We start from the raw sequence: 23,970 nt of genomic DNA, 5'->3' as shown, positions 1-23,970 counted from the left end.
CAACCTGCTTATTTAACTTATAATGCAGAGTAGACCATGCAAATTGCTGGGCTGGATGACTCACAAGCTGGCAGCAAGATTGACAGGAGAAATATAAATGACCTCAGGTATGCAGATGACACCACTTTAATGGCAGAAAGCAAAGAAGACTTTTTTTTTTTTTTTTTTGCAAAGAAGATTTGATGAGAGTGAAAGAGAGTGAAAAAGCTGGCTTAAAACTCAATACTGAAAAAACTAAGATCAGGGCACCCAGTCCCATCACTTCATGGCAGATAGATGGGGAAACAATGGAAACAGTGAGAGACTTTATTTTTGAGGGCTCCAAAATCACTGCAGATGGTGACTGCAGCCATGAAATTAAAAGACGCTTACTCCTTGGAAGAAAAGCTATGACCAAGGTAGACAGCATATTAAAAAGCAGAGACATCCCTTTGCTGCCAAAAACTATATTTTTCTACAGTAGTCATACATAGATGTGAGAGTTGGACCATAAAGAAGGCTGAGCACTGAAGAATTGATGCTTTTGAACTGTGGCCCTGGAGAAGACAATTGAGAGTCCCTTGGGACAGCAAGATCAAATCAGTCAATACTGAAGGAAATCAAGCTTGACTATTCACTGGAAGGATGGATGCTGAAGCTCCAATACTTTGGCCACCTGATGTGAAGAGCTGACTCATTGGAAAAGACTGATCTTGGGAAAGATTGAAGGGAGGAAGAGAAGGGATGAGGATGAGGTGGTGGTGCTGCATCACCAACTCAATGGACATGAGTTTAAGCAAACGCCTGGAGATAGTGAAGTGTGGCATGTAGCAGTTCATGGGGTCGGAAAGTCATACACCACTTAGGGAGTGAACAATCCCAACTTGCAATTCTAAAATCCAAAAAGTTCTGAAAAATGTTTTGTGGCAAACTCATTTGGAAGCAAAGTTTGACCTGAGCTAAAGTGAGGCTATTTACAGTCTGTATTTATCCCACTGAGTGTGAATATGCATATGTTTTCCTGAAGGAATATGTATATATTAATATTTATTTATTTTGGCTGCACCAGGTCTTAGTTGTGGCATATGGGATCTCTCAGGTGCAGCGCGTGAACTCTTAGGTGCAGCAGGTGGGATCTGGTTCCCTAACTGGGGACTGAACCCATTCCCCTGCCTTACAAGTGCAATCTTAGCCCCTGGACCACCAGGGAAGTTCTTCTGCTGAAGGAATATTATATCTGACTTCAGGGTATTGCCTCAAGATTCTCTGAGGGTGTCCTGTATCATCCTCATGGAGGGATTAGTATTATTCCAAATACTACTTCTGAAACAAAACTGACTTTATTACATGCCTAGAAAGGAGAACTGCGTGGTAGAACAGACTCCTGAACAAAGAAAAGAGCTGATCTTCGGGTGTTTGTACCAAAGCACAGCTGCTGCTGGTTGGGGCTGGTTTCTGGGATTCTGGATTCCATAGTTACTTATTCACAGTCTGGGATTAGGGCCAAAGACCTGTCAGTCTTTCAATTTCTTTCTTTAATTTGGAGAATAGGAATTTACTCACACCTTGCGACTTTTCTAAAACATGAAAAATCCTGCATAGTGAGACACACCTGGCCCAAGAGTTCAGGTAAGGAACACTGGACCACAAGTACTTAACTCACAGGTTACAGAGAGGATTTATTTAGTTAATCTATATAAAATGTTTGGATTTGATTGCTGCCCGGCAGAGGAAAGCCATGTAGGTGGTAAGACATCATAAACTCTTACAGGGCTTGCCACTTAGCATTCAATTGTAGAATATCAAGTACCTACTATGTGCAATGCTTTGCGAATAGAAAGTGAACATGAGACTTGATTTGCTGATTTAAGTCTGGAAGTCTGGATCTTTTTTTTTTCTTCCGGCTCCTTGGGTATGGAATCTAACCGCAGGATTTTCACGCAGGCGCTGGCAGGCGTTTCTCCACAAGGGTCTCTTTCCGTGACCGTTGGGCTTACCCCCTTACACTGTCTAGGCGGTGCACGCCCTAGGCACACACCGGCCGCTATGTGATCGCAGCTCCAGTGACTCTAGATTCCCTTTCAAAGACGAACGCCTTTCCGAAGTGGGGAGGCCCGCAGCCGCGCAGGTTTTATGTAGGTTGAGGTTTCCAGTCCTATCCAGCCTCGAACCTCACCCGCCTAGGCGCGAGCGGATGCCAGCACCACGGGCTACTGCCCCGCGCAGCGGCGGGCTGACCCCGCCTCTCCCCACGTCTCTTGGCGCCCGAGGGGGCGGGGTCGGACGCGCGCCGCCAGTGACGCCGCCCGCGCACGCCCAGGCGCCTGCCGATTGGCCGCTGGGGCCAGAGTTCCTCCCGCGGAGCGCACCTCCCCCCAGATTTCCCGCCAGCAGGCCCCGCGCGGTAGATGCCTTGCCTCTAGTGGCTCGGTCCGACGGAGCGGTTGAGCCTCGGCCTCTGTGGCTATGTCGCGACAGAGCACGCTGTATAGCTTCTTCCCTAAGTCTCCAGCCGTGAATAATGCCAACAAAGCCCCCGTCAGAGCCTCAAGTGGAAGCAGCGCCGCCGCCGCTGCTACCCGGGCCTCCCCTTCCCCAGGCGGGGATGCGGCCTGGAGCGAGGCCGGGCCTGAGCCCCTAGCGGGTACCACGTCGCGGGCCGAGGCCAGGAACCTCAACGGAGGGCTGCGGAAGTCGGCCTCCCCTGCGGTCCCCGCCAGGTAGCGGCGTGGGGGGGGCGGTGCAGGGAGGTGGCCTCGCGGGGCTAGGGTTGCGCGTCCAGGCCCTGGGCTCGGAGGAGGTGGGGCTGCTTGAAAGAGTGCAGGGAGCTTTGGGGGTGTAGCTTGTAAACAGGGTGCGAGGAAATCGGCCATGCCAGGAGAAGGGGTGGGGGTGGAGGGGAGGACGCGCTTAGTTCGGAGGTGGAGGAGGAGAAGTCCGCCAGGTGCGGGAGGAGGAGTGGAAGGTGCTTGGAGTAGGAAGGAGAAAGGGGAGAAGGGAGTACTGGGGGTGGGGCGGGAAGAAAAAGCTGGCCTGCGCGGCGCGCGGTGCGCCCTCTGGGCGAGGGAGGGGTGGCGCCTGCCCCGGGCGGGGGAGGGGTGGCAGGAAGGACGAATGCCTGCGGCAGGGATGGACGCCGGGAACCTGCAGGTTGTGGGGGCGCGGCGTGCTTCGAGTGGGGTATCCGGAGGATGTTCCCCCATCAGAGCCGGGATGGTCCATTTCGAGCCCGCTAGTTGCTCGAGGAACATCCTCGATGTTTGGATTAGAGCCTCGGACGCGAAGCCTCTGGCGGGGTGGGTGTGTGGGCTGTTGGGGTGGGTGAGTGTTACCTTCTGCGGTAATCTTGGGGCCTCCCTGGCGGCTCAGAAGGTGAAGAATCTGCCGGCAATGCGGGAGACCCCGGTTCTATCCCTGAATCGGGAAGATCCCCTAGAGAAGCGAATGGATACCCACTCCATTATTCTTGCCTGGAGAATTCCATGGAGAGAGGAACCTGGTGGGCTACAGTCTTTGGAGTTGCAAAAAGGCACGACTCTACTCAGCGACTAACACTGGGGGGTGGACTGCAAGTTTAGAGCGCGGGGGTGTGTCAGCTGGTAAACCAAGGGGCCTGATTGGTCCGAGTTAGCAGGGGAGGGGAGCAGAAAGTGCGGGGACCAAGCTGGGTCAACGTGTAGATAGATTGCATATGCATCAAAACAGATGGAAAGCTTAATTTAATGTTAATTTTGACACCTGGAAGTATTGTGCGAGTTGAAAATAATGTTAGTTTAAGAAATAGTGCATTTTTTTTTTTTTTTTTTTTTTGCCTCACCAGGGAAACTCTCGGGATCTAAGTTCGGGGACCAGGCATTGAACTTGGGCCATGGCAGTAACAGCGCGGAATCCTAACCGATAGACCGAAAGCACTCCCCGAAATAGTGCATCTTTTGTTGGGGCTTTCAGGGGAGGATGGGGGACTGTAATTTTTTCCTGAATTGAGAGCCCCCAAAGGCCTTGATCTGGCTCTGGGAGAGAGGTATGAACGTGATAAAGGCTAAGCCTGCCCGGCGGTGTCTTCCTCTCCTAGGCAGTTTGGTGGTGTTTCAGGGTTTGGCAGGCCTTTGTTGAAGTAGCGGGCGACATTTTGAAAAGCTCTCACTTATTGTATCCCATGTATTGTATTAGGCATAAAGTGTAATGGCAGCTGTCTGAACGGGTGAAATAGTGGTACAAAAAAAGAGAACACATTCAAGATCAGAGAGCTGAGTAGTTGATTTAGAATGTCTTGCGTTTTAGGCGTCCCACAGATTTTTCAAAGTGCAGCTGTAATTCTCCAAGCGACCCTCTCAGGAAGTTTATGTAGTTGCCTGAAGAGTGGCAGGATTTGCTACCCCAGAATGTGCCTCTGGCATAGAGGTTATTTTGAGCTGAGTATTTTTGAGAAGGGGAAGACAGGGGAGAACCTCTGAGAACAGTAGAAGTTATTCTTTTGTAAGGGAAATTTACATTTAAAAGGGAAATCTCCATTTGTAAGGATGCCTGCCTCTGTACTAAGAAGAGAAGGGAGATTCTATAGGCACTGGACTGAAATCTTAATAACAAACATATCCTTGTTTTTTGTTCTTTTCTTGGTAACCTCCCTGGTCTCCCTCCCCGGCCCCCTGTCTTTCCTTTGTCTATAGCTGAAGACAGTGGTTTAAAGTGGTAATGTGGGCCGTCTCCAGGAGTGTTGCTCAGTTTCCCTTTGTATCTCTCAGCCAAGAACTCAGATGGGTGGACGGAAAAATATTTTCCCTGGGGGGTGGGATGAATTGGGAGATTGGGATTGATGTGTACACTATTGATACTATGCGTAAAATAGATAACTAATGAGAACCTACTATATAACTCAGGGAACTCAAGTGTTCTGTGGTGACCTAATGGAAAGGAAATCTGAAAAAGAGGGGTTATATGTATAAGTATAGCTGATTGACTTACTGTACACCACACTAACACAACATTGTACAACAGTTATACTCCAGTGAAAATTAAATATTTTTCCAAAATAATTTTTTTCCTTCCCTACATGTGCATCCTCTGTAACAGATGCATGGTAAGAGAGGTACAAAGCGTTTCTTTCACCTAAACTTGAATTTGATTCTTCCTGCATCCATTCTAAACAGATGGAATTATTTGTTGTATGGTTGTGCTTTATATTTTGAATAGCATATGCAGTTTGTGTTTTTTTTTTTTTGGAGGTCTGAATTTTGGAAACTCATAAAAGACTTACAAAAGAATATATTGTTTACACTTGACCACCTACTCTATAGGACTGCTTTCAGGGTATTCAAGAACAATGGGCATTTGATTCTAGGTTTCTAAAGAACTCTCCATTCATTAGATAGATTTGGCCTTCGCCTAACAAATGTTAACGTACCTCCTCTGGCAGGCATAGTATGGGCGTTGTGGAACCTGGATATAAGAGTGAGCTGGACAAGCGAAAAGGCAGTTTTAGAGCAGGAGCAGAGCCGGTGAGCTCTGTTCACTTTGGGGGGAGGATGGGGTATGTATGGGTCAGGGTAGGCTTTCAGCTCTAAGGCTGAGACCAGAGGATACATAAGTAGAAGTTAGCTCAACTGCTGTAGAGGTGAGGGGGTTTTAGGAAGCTGGTGCAGGAAGAGGAAGGTCCTGCAAATTGAGAATGAAAACAGGAGGCCGGAGCCTTAGGTATGAGGAGATCCAATCTCTGCTGATGGGCTACAAAACATTTGGACTTTGCCTAGGGGTCAGTTGAAAGAACTTGAGCATCTTTCAGTGGTCATTTGTCTTTTAGTTTCCTTTTGTGTACCACTGTTAAAGTGTTTTGTCTTTTTTCTTTCCTTCCCCTAGGGTCTTTGTCAGGTGTGATGGAAAAGTGTTTTTTTCACCTGGGTTGAGAAAGAGGAAGCAGTTAAGGTGACATCAGTTTGAGTAAATGGCTGCAGGATGTAGGTCTGTGCAGTCTGGGCTTGCTTCTCAGTACTTCATTTCTTCTGTAGCCTTTTTTTTTTTTTTAAATTTTAAGTCTTTATTACATTTGTTGCAATACTGCTTCTGTTTTATGTTTTGGTTTTTTGGCCAGGAGGCGTGTGGGATCTTAGCTCCTAGACCAGACCAGGGATGGAAACCACACCCCCTGCATCAGAAGGTGAAATTTCAACCACTGGACCACTAGGGAAGTCCCCTCTAGCTTATTAAGACAATTGAAAGATCTGTGAGCAAGGCTTCTGACTACGTTAATCTGGCTTTTTAAAGCAAATCTTAGCTGGTTTATTTTTTGCAATCTCGTTTCAGTAATTATCTGTTGATTATGAGAAATGAGGACAGTAAAAAATTTTAAGTGTGTGCCTTGTATTCATTTATAGGAGTGGTGTGTCAGACCGTGACAAGAATTTTTTTTTTCCCCGTAAGAGCCTTTAGTTAAAGGTAACAATCTGCCCTAGTTGTAGGTGCCTTTCCTTCTACTTTTCATACAGTTAAATCTATTTATAGTAATATATTCTAAATAATATCACACCTAATATAATATTTTTTGTAAGAAAAGAATTCAGGCTTTTAAAAAAGTATCATGGTGGACTTGGTTTCACAGACTTAACTTGATTTAATCGATTTAACTAAGAAGATGCTGAACTTGTCATAATAATTGGGCCAGAAGGAGCCTCTTAGCTGGCATTTATAACTTTTTAACATTATCTCAGAACTTTTCATTCTGATGACGACTGTCAGTTGTCCCTGCTCCTTGAGCTGCTTTCCGAAGAGCGCTGGTTTTAGTTTTTTTATAGGCTTCTTTTCTAATAATATTTAGGAAATAGTTTTAGAGGCCAGTTTGGATGATAATTTATATGGTTGCCCTAGACCTCATGCATAAGTGATAGATGCCGTAGTTATCCAAGCCAAAGGAAGGAAAGCCAGGTGAAGGGAAGAGAGGTGCAGGTAGATGGGTAGGTGTGATGGGAGCCCTTGGTAGTAACTTCTCTGCTTACTTCTGTTTTCTCATTAGCTATTTGAGGGTAGGGGCCTTCTCTAATGGTCTACGTTGAGAAGTAGATACAAGCACTGATAGGTAGTTGGCTTGAGCCAACTTGTGTTTATATACACAACTTTGTGAAACTTGTGTTTATATACACAAATTTTTTTTACACATAGCCAGTCTAATTTTTATTGTTTATAGGAGCAAATTCTAGCATTGCTTTTTGTATCTACTGATTCTGTTTTTAAAAGTGGACAGAAATGTTGCTTATAAATTTGGGGCACAACTAATAATTGACACCAAGGTAATGGGCTAAAGAGGGAGCAAAAATAATGGCATTTTTTCAAGCAAAAGTGTAAAGATTTGTCATGTATATTTAGCTTTATTAAGTCATTTCTTATTTTTAGTTGTATGAAGTTGTGTTTTAGTTGTATGTTTTACACTTGCTTTTCTGAACTGTCACCTTTTTAAAGCTGTCTTTAAAAATCCCAAGAATATCAGACATTTGAGATATATTATCATTTTAAAAACAATTGTAAAGTGAACTCCCAGGCGGTCAGTGGTCAGGACCCCACTCTCTCTGCCAGGGGCCCAGCTGGGCCCTTTCTCGGGTGACTGAAATCCCACAGAGGTGTGTGGCGCAGCCAGAAAACAAAAACCACTTGTAAAATCATAGTTGAATCATATTTATAAAGTATATCATAGGCTAATTCCCATATTTATTTTGGGATTTCACATTGGGTTCTAAGAGGAACCCATTCTACATTGTAAAGTGACTTTTTGGCCTAGATATTTTCAAATTGGATTTGCACTGCATAGGGTTTGATGATCCTTGTTAATGTTTAACACAGTCCTAGTTATTTGAAAAGAGAAAGAATGTATTAAGATTGTCAGGAAATGGGAGCCAAATGTTAAAATACAGTAAAGGCTGAATCTGACTGTTAAAGTTTCAAGTAGAGCCATTTGTATCCATCTCTGATTTTATAAGGTCCTCTGGCTCTTTAAGGATCAACGTATGAAAAATAGCAGATATTCAAATTATAGTGCATTCCACTGTGATCCCATGCTTAAGTAATAGTTACATACTTTAAAATATGGTATTAGTATTGGTAAAAATCTGAATATTTGCATGGATTAAAATTTATGTTCCTTTTATTTTGATATTCTGTGGAGACTGCACAACTACTAGAGATAAAAATTTTAAATTACCTTTAAAGAATTCGTTTGCACATAGAAAGTCAGTAACTTAAAAAGAATATTTTTCTGAAAAGCCTTTTAACATTGGGGAAACTATCCATTTTTTTTTTTTTAGCTACATTTTTAGTCTTAGCATTTAGAGTACTTCCACTTTCTTCCACTACACTAGGCTTTGTGTCCTAACCACTGGACTACCAGGGAATCCATTCCGCCTGCGCCCACCCCACCCCCGGCCCCCGCCCCACCCCCCATTCTTAACAGCAGAGTTACTTTATACATAAATAAGATTCTGTAAGTATAAGTTTATGTTTAGGGTGAGGTGATGTTGAAAAACAATTTTGTTTTTAAACAATTCAATTTATGATGGCATTTTAGCTTTACAGATCTGATGATTGTAATTAGCTTTTTATGTGTTTCTTCCTGTAGTGAGGATGCACATTTATTTGCCTTTCAAATAAAGACATTAAATTTTAAAAATTATTTCTTTCTTTACTTATGGCTGTGCTGTCATTGCTGTGAGGGCTTTTCTTTGGTTGTGGCGAGCAGGGGCCCCTCTAGTTGCCTTGTGTGCAGGCTTCTCATTGCTGTGGCTTCTCCTGTTGCAGAGCAAGGGCTCCAGGGCACTCCGGCTTCAGGAGTTGCAGCTCCCAGGTTCTAGTGCACAGGCTCAGCAGTTGTGGTGCCCAGGCTTAGGTGCTCCACCCCATGTGGGATCTTCCCAGATCAGGGCTCAAACCCGTGTCTGCTGCATTGGCAGGCGGATTCTTTACCACTGAGCCACCAGAGAAGCCCTGAAGACATTACATTTTCAAGTTGGTTGCTTGGAAAGGAACCTATGTCAATTTGAAACCTTTGAACACCATTTTACAATTTGTTGTACAGTTTGTACACTTTTATACAAATGACAAGAGTTTTAAGGTAACAGTCTTAGAGAGAAAGCTCAAATTTCCTTTGGGATAAAAACTAGATTAACTTAGTACTGTTAAAGGTATAGAACTCAAAGTTTTCCCCCCATGTCTTGGGTCTCAGCTGGAAACTTGAGTTACTCTTAATTGAGGATAGACAGGAACTTTAAGGAGGCAAGTGTGGCCATCTCATATTTTTTGCTCAAGAATTTTGATCTACATATTTAGTTTCTAAGACACCTGAGATACTTGCAAGTACTTTGTTGCTTCACACGAGATAAAATAGAATTGTTAGTTTGGGGGTGTCCTGCTCCCTTGAACTTCAAATGTACCACCAAGATGTTCATTCTTTTCAAAGTCTCTGATGCACTAACTCTGTTCTAAAGAATGTGTAACTTTTATAGACATGTAATGAAATAGCTACTGTTGAATTAGCCATACCTTAGTCCTTACCCTCACATGGGCAAGGAAAACAGTCTTCACTTTTACAAAGCACTAACACTTTGTATGAAAGTGACACAGGAGAGTGAAAAAGCTGGCTTAAAACTCAACATTCAGAAAATTAAGATCATGGCATCTGGTCCCATCACTTCATGGCAAATAGATGGGGAAACAATGGAAACAGTGACACTCTATTTTTGGGGGCTCCAAAATCACTGCAGATGGTGACTGCAGCCATGAGATTAAAAGATGTTTGCTCCTTGGAAGAAAAACTACGACCAACCTAGACAGCATATTAAAAAGCAGAGACATTACTTTGACAACAAAGGTCCATCTAGTCAAAGCTATGGTTTTTCCAATAGTCATGTATGAATGTGAGAGTTGGACTATAAAGAAAGCTGAGTGCCGAAGAATTGATGCTTTTGATCTGTGGTGTTGGAGAAGACTCTTGAGAGTCCCTTGGACTGCAAGCAGATCCAACCTGTCCATCCTGAAGGAGATCAGTCCTGAATATTCATTGTAAGGAGTGATGCTGGAGCTGAAACTCCAGTACTTTGGTCACCTGATGCGAAGAACTGACTCATTTGAAAAGACCCTGATGCTGGGAAAGATTGAAGGCGAGATGAGAAGGTGACGACAGAGGATGAGACGGCGGATGGCATCACCGACTCAATGGACATAAGTTTGAGCAAGCTCCGGGAGTTGGTGATGGACAGGGAGGCCTGCAGTGCTGCAGTCCATGGAGTCGCAAAGACTCAGACATGACTGAGTGACTGAACTGAACACTTTGTAAACCTGACTCCTTTCTGGCCAGCCTGAGCTCACCTAGGGGAGGAACTGCTTCAAACTAGCCAGTGATGAGTTAAGGCCTCTTGATATACACACCAAATTTCACCTCTTAAGGGATGAAGGGCAATCAGGCTGAACTGATGAGTATCTTTACTGGTTCCCGTCAGAAAAATCGACTTTGGCCAACAGTTCGTAGTCTGATGTCTGAAGACCTTACAGCCAGAAATATGCTTCCTATGAGGAGACATGTTCATTGGCATAACATGTATTTGCTCTGGCCAGTTTTCTAGAAGTTACTGTTAAAAGAGTTCAGATTCAGTTCTGATAGTGTATTTATATACGACAAAGATTATTTCCCTCTGTTAGCAACAGGAAAGGGTACAGATTTAGGGTACTCTCAGGACCTAACATACAAGGAAAGCTTGTGGTTTCCTGATCCCAGTGTGATAGACTTTGTGGTTAAGTGGTTGCCTGGCTAAGTTAAGGGAACGCCTGCTCTACAGTTCCACACAGAGATAAGGATCTTTGTCTCCTCTTTAACAAATGGATATGTTAGTAAGGAGGAAACACTTAAAGACACCTGAATTGTGCAGACATAGCTCCCTGTCTGAAGATGACCCCTGTGGTGTTTGACAGCAATAATTACAAACTCATGCTGGTCACTATAGTTTGCTAAGTTGAAAGAATGTGCTTTAAAGGCGCTGGATGTAAGCACCAGCTGAAGCCATGCTTCTGTTCTGGTTTCTTTTCTGCCTAGTATAGGGATATCCACATCCACATTTTTTGAAGAAAGAAATACTTCAGTTTTATGATTGAGCCTCATTAAGGTGGCCTCAATTGATTATTCTAAACTGTCTAAAATATTCTGTTTTGAAATACATTTTACATTTGTCATTGTTCAGTGCAAACCTTGAAGCAGGCTTAGAAAACCATGGTATATAGTACTGGAGCAGGGTTTATCCATTGTGGCCTCTCTATCACTGAGGGACTCCTTCCTGTATACTTCTTCCCTTCCTCTCCCTTTCTCAGGAAATCTTCAGGGCTAAGTCAGTTTTTGTGAAGATTAGATCTCCTGTTGATTCTGTAGGCTTATTTATATAACTATTTGTGTACACAACTATTTTGGGCACATTACATACTTACCTCTTAAGTTTTCCCACAAAACTAGATTTTTAGGGATGGGCTAGGGGTATTAATTAGTCTGCTAGCTTTTGGGGTATTTGGAATACACTGGAGCAAAGTTTTAATTAAATAATTTTTAATGTAAGTATAGCAAATTTACCTAGGCAATAGCTTGGTATTTTATTAATACTTTGGGTCAGATCCTGTTCCTAATGTATACATGTGTTAGTACAGGTGTTACTCATAATTTGGATTACATATACAATGAGTTTATGTCTTTTTCCTGCTATTACCAGTCTATCAGAATTCTGCCATAGTTTTTAAACCTTGAATAATTCTGAGATAATTTCTGACTTTAATACCATTACATTTGTGTTGTCTTGTGATATTTGCTTATGATTTTTGAAAATCTGATTTTAAAAAAGCATTACTTTTAGAATTTCTGTGCCTGAATATTAATGCCAGAAAATTTCAAAGGTGTCTTAAGATACCTTCCTTAGAACTGCTTTCTTGTAGGTAATTGCCTTTAATGTAACTTAACAAAATATTAACCAAGTTATGTATTTTCTCTTGGCAGCAGTTCTTGTGACTTCTCACCAGGTGATTTGGTTTGGGCCAAGATGGAGGGTTACCCTTGGTGGCCTTGCCTGGTTTACAACCACCCTTTTGATGGAACATTCATCCGTGAGAAAGGAAAGTCTGCCCGAGTTCATGTACAGTTTTTTGATGACAGCCCAACACGGGGCTGGGTCAGCAGAAGGCTATTAAAGCCATATACAGGTAAGAGATTTACTTTGCAGGTTGGGTATGTTTGTAAGATAGAGCCCACACACATGAGTCTGCATGTTAGTGTCTCCTACATAGTGCATTTAAGCATTATTTTACTCCAATAAATTGTTAAGAGTGGGTGTGGTAAAAGCTTCTAGCATGGGAAAAGGATAAGATGTAGCTGATCTTCGGCCAGTTTGTGGTGTGGAGTTGAATTTTTATTTCTGCCCTTCTGAGTGACTTATAGCAATATCAAATCCTTAAAGGAAAAATGATTTCATGATTGGATCTCATGATGGACGACAATGCCAGATTCAGACATGAAAAAAATAAACAGTGTTCCTATCTTAAAAGGTTCCAAAAGAAAGACAGTGTAGCCAAGATACGGAACATATAGATCAGTGACATACTCTAGGACAGGTGGAGGTGCATGCGACCTCGGCTTCAAAATGCTCACCTTATGAGCACATCTGAGTTGAGTTTCACATCAGAAACCAGACTTCTGGAACCGTGACTCACTCTTCCCAGGCCCAGCCTCATTTATCACAGACATCAGCAGTCCTGCGTGTATGGTCACCTAGGTGGCTGCACCCTGTCCGTCTCCTGCAGTGCATGCACAGTGTGACTGCAGGGTGTGGTGCATGCACAGGTTCTTTCCATTGTCTTCAGACTCCTGGCTAGGACATTGCTGAACTCAGTATCTTGGAATCAGAACAGCGGTCAGTGTCCCAGAAGCCTGGGAATCATGCCCTTTCGGCCATAGTGCTCCTCATCCTGCAGGGCAGATGGGCCTGTGTAGAAACCTGATGTGCAGGGTGAGAACAGAGTGAGAGAGTTTACTTCCGTCGTCTATTAATTGGCTGTATAATCTTGGCCAGAGTAACTTCTGTTTGCATTACACGCAAGTTGGACCAGAAGATAAATGAGGTCTTTTTCCAGGACAATTTTGAGATGCTAAACCAAGCCTTGGCAAAAGATGGCTTTAAAAAGAGATCAAAAAAGTTTACTTTTATGTTGTAATTATTTTATAAAGTTACCGCTGTGCATTTGGCTCTTTGCCCTTTAAATTTCCAAACTGTTGCAAAATGTGTATGTGAATAAATCAGCAAAGAGGTGTGCATGAAAACAGGAGGCCTCTGGTGGCGGGGATGGTCTTGGGTTGCAGTTTGCATTAGAGGTTTGGGGGAATGGTGGTGGTGCAGGCGGGGTGAGCACAGCTGTAACAGGTACTTTGGGAAAGTTCAGAGCCACTCAAATGATTCTGACTGCTGCAGTTTGTAGTTTTGGTGTAGCTCTTTAGAGAAGTAAGAAATTGCAGCTTTGTTTTAGTCAGCTCATAAAAGTTGCTAATTCCATGGAAATTTAGAATGTCCCATCAGTTTTAATATACTGAAAGAAGTGAGTGGTGCAGTGTTTGGATCTGTTAGACAAATTCAGGTTTGTTTTGCAGCTGTAGTTATATTCAGGTAGAAGAAGAGAACAGACATTCCTAGTTAGGCCTCTTGGAAAAGAACTAAAACAATTCTGTACCATTAGCCTTATAATTGTCTATATCTAACCTTTTGCTCACTGTATAGACATGTCATTTAATACTATAGTTGTTTGAAATGAAATGAATAAAGGAAGTTTTACTTTAAAACAGAGCAAGACATTTTTGATGCAACTGTTTTGAAGAAACTTTAAAGTCTGTACTGGGTTATTATCCTCCCAAAATTTAGGATTCCTTAGAGTAGGATTTTTAAAAAAATCTGTCTTAGCTAACTGTCTTGGGAGCAAACATTGTTAATGTCATTGCTTCATTTAAGTGACAGTGTAGTCCTTAAGCAATGTTTTTTTAAAAAGAGTCTCAAATCTCCTTTACGTCTTATGTCTCACCTGTAGAGGTATGGTTTTAGGGTCCACAGTCTGAAGTCTTTCTGGAAGAGAGAGTGGTCCTGGGTGAACCAACAATTAAGGTAACTTACAGGAGGTAAAATAGGTAATTTCAGTTTTACTGATAGTTTTACCCTGAAAATTCCTTCTGTGAAGGCTTTATTGATCTTATCTATATCAATCAAAAATAATGGGACATTAAAAGTTATACCTGAAGGACTTTCCTGGCTGCCTAGTGATTAAGACTGCACTTCCATTGCAGGGGCACAGGTTCCATCCCTGGTCAGGGAACTAAGATCCCATGTGCCTTTGGCAAAACAAAACACCTTGATGGTTATCATTCTTGCTCCTTAGGGCAAGCGTTATACATTGAGCCAAATGTTCAGCCAACTGTTCTTATTTATTAATAAATACATGTGTGTTTTTTAGGTTCACATTCCAAGGAAGCCCAGAAAGGAGGTCATTTTTACAGTGCAAAGCCTGAAATACTCAGAGCAATGCAACGTGCAGATGAAGCCTTGAATAAAGACAAGATTAAGAGGCTTGAGTTGGCAGTATGTGATGAGCCCTCAGAGCCAGAGGAGGAAGAAGAGACGGAGGTGGGACACTGCTAACAGGCAGTTGTTACTATTGTTTGGAAAATGTTGAAAAGTAGGGAGGGACATATTAGAATGGTAATTTCCTATTTTATTTATTTCAGTTCAGTTGCTCAGTCATGTCTAACTCTTTGCAACCCCATGGACTGCAGCACGCCAGGCATCCCTGTCCATCACCAACTCCCGGAGCTTGTGTGTGTGTCTATATACACACACACACAAATATATATAAATATATTTTATTTGGTATTCATACACACATACTTTCTTACACCTCTGGTCATATTCAATTACTTAGAATCCTCAACAGTCTAGCACCCTTTTTTACTTAAGTTCTCAAGTCTGCTGGAAACACACATGCTTATTGAAGGGAGTACCATTTTGGTAACCAGGACAGAGAGCTAGGGACAGTGAGGACATGGTGATAAAATTGGTTATGGTGTCTGATAGTAACCTTTTATATGAGGGTGTGGAAATGATCCAGTTTTATGTTCTAATACTTTTTTGTTGTATTTTAGATTGGTAAGAAGAGGTTGAAAGACAATCTTGGTTTCAAATATTAATGGTCACTTTAAGTGAATTAAATCTTAAATGAACAAATAATTGGTATATAAACAGAGTCATCTATAAGCTGCTTGCTTTTGTTCTTTCTATATGAGATAGGCATATAAAATGCACATTTTAAGAGGAACTGGCACTTCTGTGGTGATCCCAGTAGATAAAAGACTGCACTCCCAGGGCTGGGGGCGTGGGTTCGATCCTCATCGGGGAACTAAAAGTCCATATACCACAAGTAAGCCTGTGTACTGCAACAAAGAATGAGCACAGCCAAAAAAAAAAAAACGAGAAAGAAATGTTTTTAATCTTAATTTTGAGGTTGAGACCAGGGATCATAACATTAATCAGATGTTTAGATCTGGGTGGTAATGACAGAAATCATTTAACCTCATAACTACTTTACATATGAGGGAGGTCTATGAGAACTGAACGTGCCTTGCTGAAAAAAATAGAGCTGGTTTGTGGAGGAGCAAGGAGTAGAACTAAAATGATTACTGTTGTTTTTTTTTATAGTAAGGAATTTATAGAATGGTAAACTATAATATGTTCAACTGTAAGAGGAGCGATGACCTTGGAAGAAAGATAAGTTTTTTCTACAGCTATGACTGTTAACGAGGACATCACCTATGGGTATTTTGTCATGTATGGTCATCCTAAGGACTTCATTAGTACTAAATAGGAAAGAACTCTCATGACAGAATCACTTAATCCTGTATTGTGACACTTTTATTAATTTTAGGTGAAACTTAAATTACTATCCATTGAGAAAGAAAATAGTTTCTTATTTCTGGAGGTGGGTTCTTGATATATGAAGTTGCAGCATATTGAGAGAGATTCCTTAGCAATATTGTCATTTTTCCAAATTTTACTTTTATATTTTAAAATATTCTTTCTTTGCCTCTCAGGTAGGTGCCCCTTACACATCAGATAAGAGTGAAGAGGAAAATGACATTGAGAGTGAAGAGGAAGTGAGGCCAAAGGTGCAAGGATCCAGACGAAGTAGCCGACAAATAAAAAAACGAAGGGTCATATCAGACTCTGAGAGTGACATGGGTGGCTCTGATGTGGAATTCAAGCCAGACACTAAGGAGGAAGCAAGCAGTGATGAAATGAGCAGTGGCGTGGGGGACAGTGACAGTGAAGGCCTAGACAGCCCTGTCAAAGTTGCACCAAAGCGGAAGAGAATGGTAACTGGGAATGGTTCCCTCAAGAGGAAGAGTTCAAGGAAGGAAATGCCTTCAGCCACCAAACGAGCAACTGGCATTTCATCAGAAACCAAGAATACTTTGAGTGCTTTCTCTGCCCCTCAAAATTCTGAATCCCAAGCCCACATTAGTGGGGGATGTGATGACAGTAATCGCCCCACTGTCTGGTATCATGAAACTTTAGAGTGGCTTAAGGAGGAAAAGAGAAGAGATGTACACAGGAGGCGGCCTGATCACCCTGATTTTGATGCATCTACACTCTATGTGCCCGAGGATTTCCTTAATTCCTGTACTCCTGGGATGAGGAAGTGGTGGCAAATTAAGTCTCAGAACTTTGATCTGGTCATATTTTATAAAGTGGGGAAATTTTATGAGATGTACCACATGGATGCTCTTATTGGAGTCAGTGAGCTAGGGCTGGTATTCATGAAAGGCAACTGGGCCCATTCTGGTTTCCCTGAAATTGCATTTGGCCGATACTCAGATTCCCTGGTCCAGAAGGGCTACAAAGTAGCACGAGTAGAACAGACCGAGACCCCAGAAATGATGGAGGCACGATGCCGAAAAATGGCACACATATCCAAGTACGACAGAGTGGTGCGGAGGGAGATCTGTAGGATCATTACCAAGGGTACACAGACCTACAGTGTGCTGGAAGGTGACCCCTCGGAGAACTACAGCAAGTACCTTCTTAGCCTCAAAGAGAAAGAAGAGGAGTCTTCTGGCCACACTCGCGTGTACGGAGTATGCTTTGTTGATACCTCACTAGGGAGGTTCTTCATAGGTCAGTTTTCAGATGATCGCCACTGTTCCAGGTTTAGGACTTTAGTGGCACACTATCCTCCGGTACAGGTCTTATTTGAGAAGGGAAATCTCTCAACGGAAACGAAGATGATTCTCAAGAGTTCGTTATCCTCTTCTCTTCAGGAAGGTCTGATACCGGGCTCCCAGTTTTGGGATGCAGCCAAAACTTTGAGAACTCTCCTTGAAGAAGGATATTTTACAGACAAGTTAAATGAGGAAGGTGGGGTGATGCTACCCCAGGTGCTTAAAGGTATGACCTCAGAGTCAGATTCTATTGGATTGACACCAGGAGAGAGGAGTGAATTGGCCCTCTCTGCTCTTGGTGGTTGTGTCTTCTACCTCAAAAAATGCCTTATTGATCAGGAGCTTTTATCAATGGCTAATTTTGAAGAATATGTTCCCCTGGATTCTGACATGGTCCATGCTACAAGACCTGGTGCTGTCTTTGCTAAAGCCAATCAACGAATGGTGCTAGATGCTGTGACATTAAACAACTTGGAGATTTTTCTGAATGGAACAAATGGTTCTACTGAAGGGACCTTGTTAGAGAAGATTGATACTTGCCATACTCCCTTTGGTAAACGGCTCTTAAAGCAGTGGCTTTGCGCCCCACTCTGTAACCCTCATGCTATCAATGACCGCCTGGATGCCATAGAAGACCTAATGGTTGTGCCTGACAAAATCTCTGAGGTTGTAGACCTTCTTAAGAAGCTTCCAGACCTTGAGAGACTACTGAGTAAAATTCATAATGTTGGGTCTCCCCTCAAGAGCCAGAACCACCCAGATAGCAGGGCTATAATGTATGAGGAAACCACATACAGCAAAAAAAAGATTATTGATTTTCTTTCTGCTCTGGAAGGATTCAAAGTAATATGTAAAATTATAGGGCTTATGGAAGAAGTCATTGATGACTTTAAGTCTAAAATCCTCAAGCAGGTCCTTACTCTGCAGACAAAAAATCCTAAAGGGCGCTTTCCTGATTTGACTTCAGAACTGAACCGATGGGATACAGCCTTTGACCATGAAAAGGCTCGAAAGACTGGACTGATTACTCCCAAAGCAGGATTTGACTCTGATTATGACCAAGCTCTTGCTGACATAAGAGAAAATGAACAGAGCCTCCTGGAATACTTGGAGAAACAGCGCAGTCGAATTGGCTGTAGAACCATAGTTTACTGGGGAATTGGTAGGAATCGTTACCAGTTGGAAATTCCAGAGAATTTCATCACCCGTAATTTGCCAGAAGAATATGAGTTGAAATCCACCAAAAAAGGCTGTAAACGATACTGGACCAAAACAATTGAGAAGAAGTTGGCTAATCTGATAAATGCTGAAGAACGGAGAGATGCATCATTAAAGGACTGCATGAGGCGACTGTTCTATAACTTTGATAAAAATTATAAGGACTGGCAGGCTGCTGTGGAGTGCATCTCAGTGTTGGGTAAGGCTTTCAACATGTTTGTTTCTAAAGCTTTAGTTAGTGATGCCCTGTGTGCCAGTTTTATATTGAAATTACAGCCCATTGGAAAGTCCCCGTTGACTCATAACCCTAAACTCAAGTAACGGGTATATATTTTGATCAAATTTCAGTTGAATTTGTAGTATTTGATAAATGTTGCTTTTAAGCTATTTTTGAAAGGTGCATAGGACATGATGTTTCCATTGCACTTTGAAAACATTTGGCTGCTCTAGGTCTTAGTTGTGGCACTTGTGATTGTTGTTGCAGCATGCAGGCTCTAGCTCCCTGACCAAGGATGGAACTTGTGCCCCCGGCATTGGGAGCACGGAGCCTTAACCACTGAACCACGAGGGTCAGTGACGTCCCAAGCTACTTAGGTTAATTAATTTAAAGCTATCCCTTGACCTCTGTTTGTTTTACACTCTACACACATATTTGAAAAGATTTTAATCTTTCCTTTTTCTCCTAGCCCAAGTTATCACACTTTATTTTCTGAGTTTATTTCTAAGAGCCCTGGTTTATGTATTTGTAATTAGGTAACCTCTTTAGTTTCATAAATAATTTCCTTTTCCTTTAAACTTCATGGCCAACTTATTTTGAAGCCTTTGCTTTACACTTTTGAAGTTTTTCTTTTTTTTTTTGAGGGTTTTTTCCTGTGTTTTGACAATTTCTACTTTGAGGGGATAGATTTCTTAATGAAGTGCTGTAAGGAAGACATGTAAAACATTTAGGCTGATGACTCATTTCCAGCTAATGAATCCATTAACAAAGCATTTTATATACTTTGTATATAATTTTATATACATTTATATACAGTTAGAACAATGTCACTAGAGTGCCTGCTTACATAAAAAAACCTGCCATGTCTAAAGTGGAACATGTTACCTCTATTAAAAAAGCATTTTTGAAAGACTTTATAGAAGTTGGGCCTTTGTTGCTTATCAAAAATGATGAAGCCTCACTTTTGTCCTCTCTTTACCAGATGTTTTATTGTGCCTGACTAACTACAGTCGAGGGGGTGATGGTCCTATGTGTCGTCCAATAATTCTGTTGCCAGAAGAAGATACTCCTCCCTTTCTAGACCTTAAAGGATCACGCCATCCCTGCATTACGAAGACTTTTTTTGGTGATGACTTTATTCCTAATGACATTCTAATAGGCTGTGAGGAAGAGGAGGAGGAAAATGGCAAAGCTTATTGTGTGCTTGTTACTGGACCAAATATGGGAGGCAAGTCTACACTCATGAGACAGGTGAAGTATTATATAAATGGTGGTGTTACAAAACTTTGAATTTATTACACATTTAAGCCACTGTTTCCTAAAAAGCTCACGATAGTCACTGACTTACTGATAAGCAAAGGAAAACTCCTTGAGTCATGAACGATGTTCATTTCATTGGTCAAATATTTGCCTGATGTTAAAGGAAATACTTAAGAAGGTGAAGTTGGTTCAGGCCATGACTTTTATGAGCTCTGCATCCTTTTCCTTTGAAGGTTAGATGTATTCATAATGAATGAAAACTATACAAATGTACATTTGTTCTTAAATTAGGTTCATTTCTAGGAAGCCTTAGAACCATTGGACTTGTTCATACAGGAAAGCAAATATAATTCATGACCTTTAGTTAACTGTTGGGAACTGCTTTTAGGGAAGACAGTAAATATATTTTCCTAACCTTTTGTCAGGGGTTGGCAAATCCCTAAGCTAAACATGATTTAGATTTTTAAAAAGTTTAGAAAAAAATGTCACAGAGACACTGGGCCCTTGACAAAAAATGTTTGCTGACCCTCTTATTCTACTGTACTGTATTATATACTTTGTACAAATTTACTGACTGGAGAGGAGTAGTGTAGTGATATGGTTTTTAACCTTTTCATTTTAAATCAAAATCATCTAGAGAGCACAACAAAAAAAGTACCTGGGAATTGGGGTGTATTCATCCTCTGAAATTGTTTGGTTTGCAGTTGGTTCTAGGCATCAATAGTTTTAATCCTACTGTTCAGCCAGAGTTGAGAAGCACTAGTATAGTGGGTTAGTGTATATGTTCTGAGGTTTTAAAGCCAGCAGGCCCTCAGCCTCACTTTTCCTATGATTGTGAAGATTGTTTAAGAGTGCCTGGCTTCTCAGTTCAGTCGCTCAGTCGTGTCCGACTCTTTGCGACCCCATGAATCGCAGCACACCAGGCCTCCCTGTCCATCACCAACTCCTGGAGCTTACTCAAACTCATGTCCATCGAGTCAGTGATGCCATCCAGCTATCTCATCCTCTGTCGTCCCCTTCTCCTCCTGCCCCCAATCGCTCCCAGCCTGACTTCTAGTTAATGTTTATTAGCTTGGCTTATTATCTGTCTTCTGGATATACATAGATATCTCTATCTGTTCTGTTAATATCAGTCATAAAATAACTTTTTCCTCCCTCATTCACAGGCTGGCCTATTAGCTATAATGGCCCAGATGGGCTGTTATGTACCAGCTGAAGTGTGTAGGCTCACACCAATTGATAGAGTGTTTACTAGACTTGGTGCCTCAGACAGAATAATGTCAGGTGAGTTATTTTTCTACCTAAGGCTCTGTTATTTGACAATTCATTATGCAAGTTTTACCATACTAGAAGTAATATAGTAAAATTTAATCTTTAGTACCACTGGGTAGTTCATAATAGATTCAAATGATGCGAACCTAAAAGATGTTTCTGCTGTTAAAAGAGGATTCTCATTTTGATCACCTATTTTTTTTTTTTTAAAGGTGAAAGTACATTTTTTGTTGAATTGAGTGAAACTGCCAGTATACTTACACATGCAACAGCACATTCTCTGGTGCTTGTGGATGAATTAGGTAAGACATTAAAATTTCTAAAACATTAGTACAAAGAATTATTTTTCTGGAAAATGGTCTGAAGGACACATTTCTTAAAGAAAAAGACTATGAATATACCCACCTTTGTCCATAGACCCCACAGTTGGCACTAAGGTGGCAATTTCTAAATCCTGTTAGAATTTAAATTGTAATACAGGGGTAATTGGATAATAAGGCTATTTAAAGAGAACTAAAAGGAAGTTTCTGAAGCATAGTGGCACTTGAATAGTATTCCTGAACTCCAAGGGCTGATAAGCAGGCCTGCTTAGTAGCTAGAGAGGGCCTGTTTACAGAGTGCTTTTGGATGTACTAAGCTGATGCTCAGTGCATTTTAAAAAAATTCTGAGGCCTGTCCTTGGAATATAATAGGGCAGACTGTGTAATGTATAGTTTATGTATATCTTCATAGGACGAGGTACTGCAACATTTGACGGGACAGCAATAGCAAATGCAGTTGTTAAAGAACTTGCTGAGAATATAAAGTGTCGTACGTTGTTTTCCACCCACTACCATTCATTAGTTGAAGATTATTCTCAAAATGTTGCAGTGCGCCTAGGACACATGGTATGTATAAATTGTTTATTCAAAAATTGTGTTGGTTTTTGAGCAGGTCCTTCCATTGCCAGCATGTAATTTTTCTTTTTTAGGCATGTATGGTAGAAAATGAGTGTGAAGATCCCAGCCAGGAGACTATTACCTTCCTCTATAAATTCATTAAGGGGGCCTGTCCTAAAAGCTATGGCTTTAATGCAGCCCGGCTTGCTAATCTTCCAGAGGAGGTTATTCAAAAGGGACATAGAAAAGCAAGAGAATTTGAGAAGATGACTCAGTCACTGCGATTATTTCGGTAACTATAATTGGATATAACTTTACAATGCAGTTTCAAAAGCAGTAAAGGGGTGGATGATGCACTGTGAAAAATGCAAACTAACTTTTTTTTTTTAATTTTAAGGGAGGTTTGTCTGGCTAGTGAAAGGTCGACTGTGGATGCTGAAGCTGTCCATAAGTTGCTGACTTTGATTGAGGAATTATAGACTACATTGGAAGCTTTGAGTTCACTTTTGACAAAGGTGGTAAATTCAGACAACATTATGATCTAATAAACTTTATTTTTTAAAAATGACCATTTTTCCATTTTCTTTCTAGGAAATTAAACCCTTTTAATTCTTATCTACCTTCTACATAATGGTTATTGAATACTCCACAATATATTAAGTCTAGATGTTATGGTACATGCATACACTTTCAGGCTGTTTATACCCACTGTCACCAATACACATAAATGGGGGGGGGCTATGAAACTGTATAGGGCTGTATATATACTTGTCTCAGCTTAATGCGGGAAATTGTTTTAATTTCCAGCAATTTGTCTTAACTGTTCAAAAAAAAACTATGAACAGAGTTCAAATACAGGACTGTTTTGAAGAGACTTTCTAAAGTGTACTTTTAAAACATAGTAGTTTTTACCTTTCACAAAACTGAGTTACAAGAATACTTTTGTTTTACAGTGCATCCCTTCCTAGGAAGTCTCATTAAAACACTCACTTTTTCTAGGGGTGATTTTGAATGCTGCACAGGGAAGGGAAGGAAATAATAGTCTTAACTTTTCTTAAAGGATACCAGAAACATTGCTGGATATAATTTAAGATTAGTGTTTTCTCTTTCATAGAAAGAACGTACATACTGGGACATGAGTACAGTTACAGCAAGTCTAGGTGTGCTAACAAAACAGGGCACATTCAAGTACAATAAGATTTTGCTTGAAATTAAAAACAAACTACATGAGATTAAAGCATTAAAATCATATTTCTCAATCTGAATACATGTTAAAAAAAATCAAAAGAAACGCAGAAGTGCTAGCTCACATTTTTACCATATTACAAAAGCAATTGGTACCCACGTCCATAAAAGCAGCAACAAAGCTGCTTGTCTATTGAAGAGTACTACTGCAAGTTGGACTGCATTCAATGCTAGTTGTAAAAACACCAGCTTTTTTTCAGAAGTTGGTATCTGTACAAAATTGAAGCTTATTTTCTTCACTTCTGTCCCTTCAAAAGTCTTTACACAGTAATGCTAAAACACCCAGCTTTGAGATCCTGAGTCAATATATTGCCACTTTCTTTTTGGTAGCTTGAGCTTCATAGTGTCAACTGACCTTGTGTATTCATTTTTAATACAGTCTCTTCCTGTAGCATGGGCAAATATTTTAAATCTTCAAAAAAAAGAAAAAAAAACCAAAACGTTTAAGTTATGATGTTAGAATGGCAGGACTTTTTCTTTAGGGAAGGTATTCAGTTGTGCTGCAATGTATTAGATTCTATAGGTGGAGCAGAGTCATATAGTGTATCTGTATCATGTGTAGGCTCACCAGCTAATGTACAAGGATTAGACAGTGTTCCAGCACCACAGTCACAGAAAAACCTAAAACAAAATATGAAAACCCAAAG

At 41.3% G+C, this 23,970-nt stretch overlaps 2 protein-coding genes across 4 annotated transcripts in view; one reads left to right on the top strand and one right to left on the bottom strand.

The window, feature by feature from the left end:
• Positions 1-2,350: 2,350 nt before the first annotated feature.
• On the top strand, positions 2,351-22,646 carry MSH6 (mutS homolog 6). Of its 2 annotated transcripts, none has more exons than XM_043918073.1 (10): positions 2,351-2,699; positions 11,987-12,186; positions 14,476-14,645; positions 16,106-18,650; positions 19,651-19,919; positions 21,095-21,212; positions 21,413-21,502; positions 21,933-22,087; positions 22,171-22,370; positions 22,476-22,646. In XM_043918073.1, exons 1-10 carry the CDS (start codon positions 2,446-2,448, stop codon positions 22,555-22,557), a joined length of 4,083 nt encoding a protein of 1,360 aa, XP_043774008.1. In that variant the 5' UTR covers positions 2,351-2,445; the 3' UTR covers positions 22,558-22,646. The 2 variants fall into 2 exon arrangements, with proteins under 2 accessions (XP_043774008.1, XP_043774007.1); XM_043918072.1 differs by having other exon boundaries at positions 11,984-12,186.
• FBXO11 (F-box protein 11) overlaps positions 22,613-23,970 on the bottom strand; it is a 107,380-nt gene continuing 106,022 nt past the window's right edge. For both annotated transcript variants that reach the window (XM_043918075.1, XM_043918074.1), the window contains exon 23: positions 22,613-23,944. In XM_043918075.1, the coding sequence (XP_043774010.1) occupies positions 23,815-23,944 (130 nt within the window). In that variant the 3' untranslated portion in view covers positions 22,613-23,814. The remainder of the gene's footprint in view (positions 23,945-23,970) is intronic.

The sequence above is a fragment of the Cervus elaphus genome, chromosome 11 (genome assembly GCF_910594005.1).
Source record: "Cervus elaphus chromosome 11, mCerEla1.1, whole genome shotgun sequence".
Taxonomy (NCBI): domain Eukaryota; kingdom Metazoa; phylum Chordata; class Mammalia; order Artiodactyla; family Cervidae; genus Cervus; species Cervus elaphus.
This window is presented reverse-complemented; position numbering and strand designations above follow the sequence as displayed.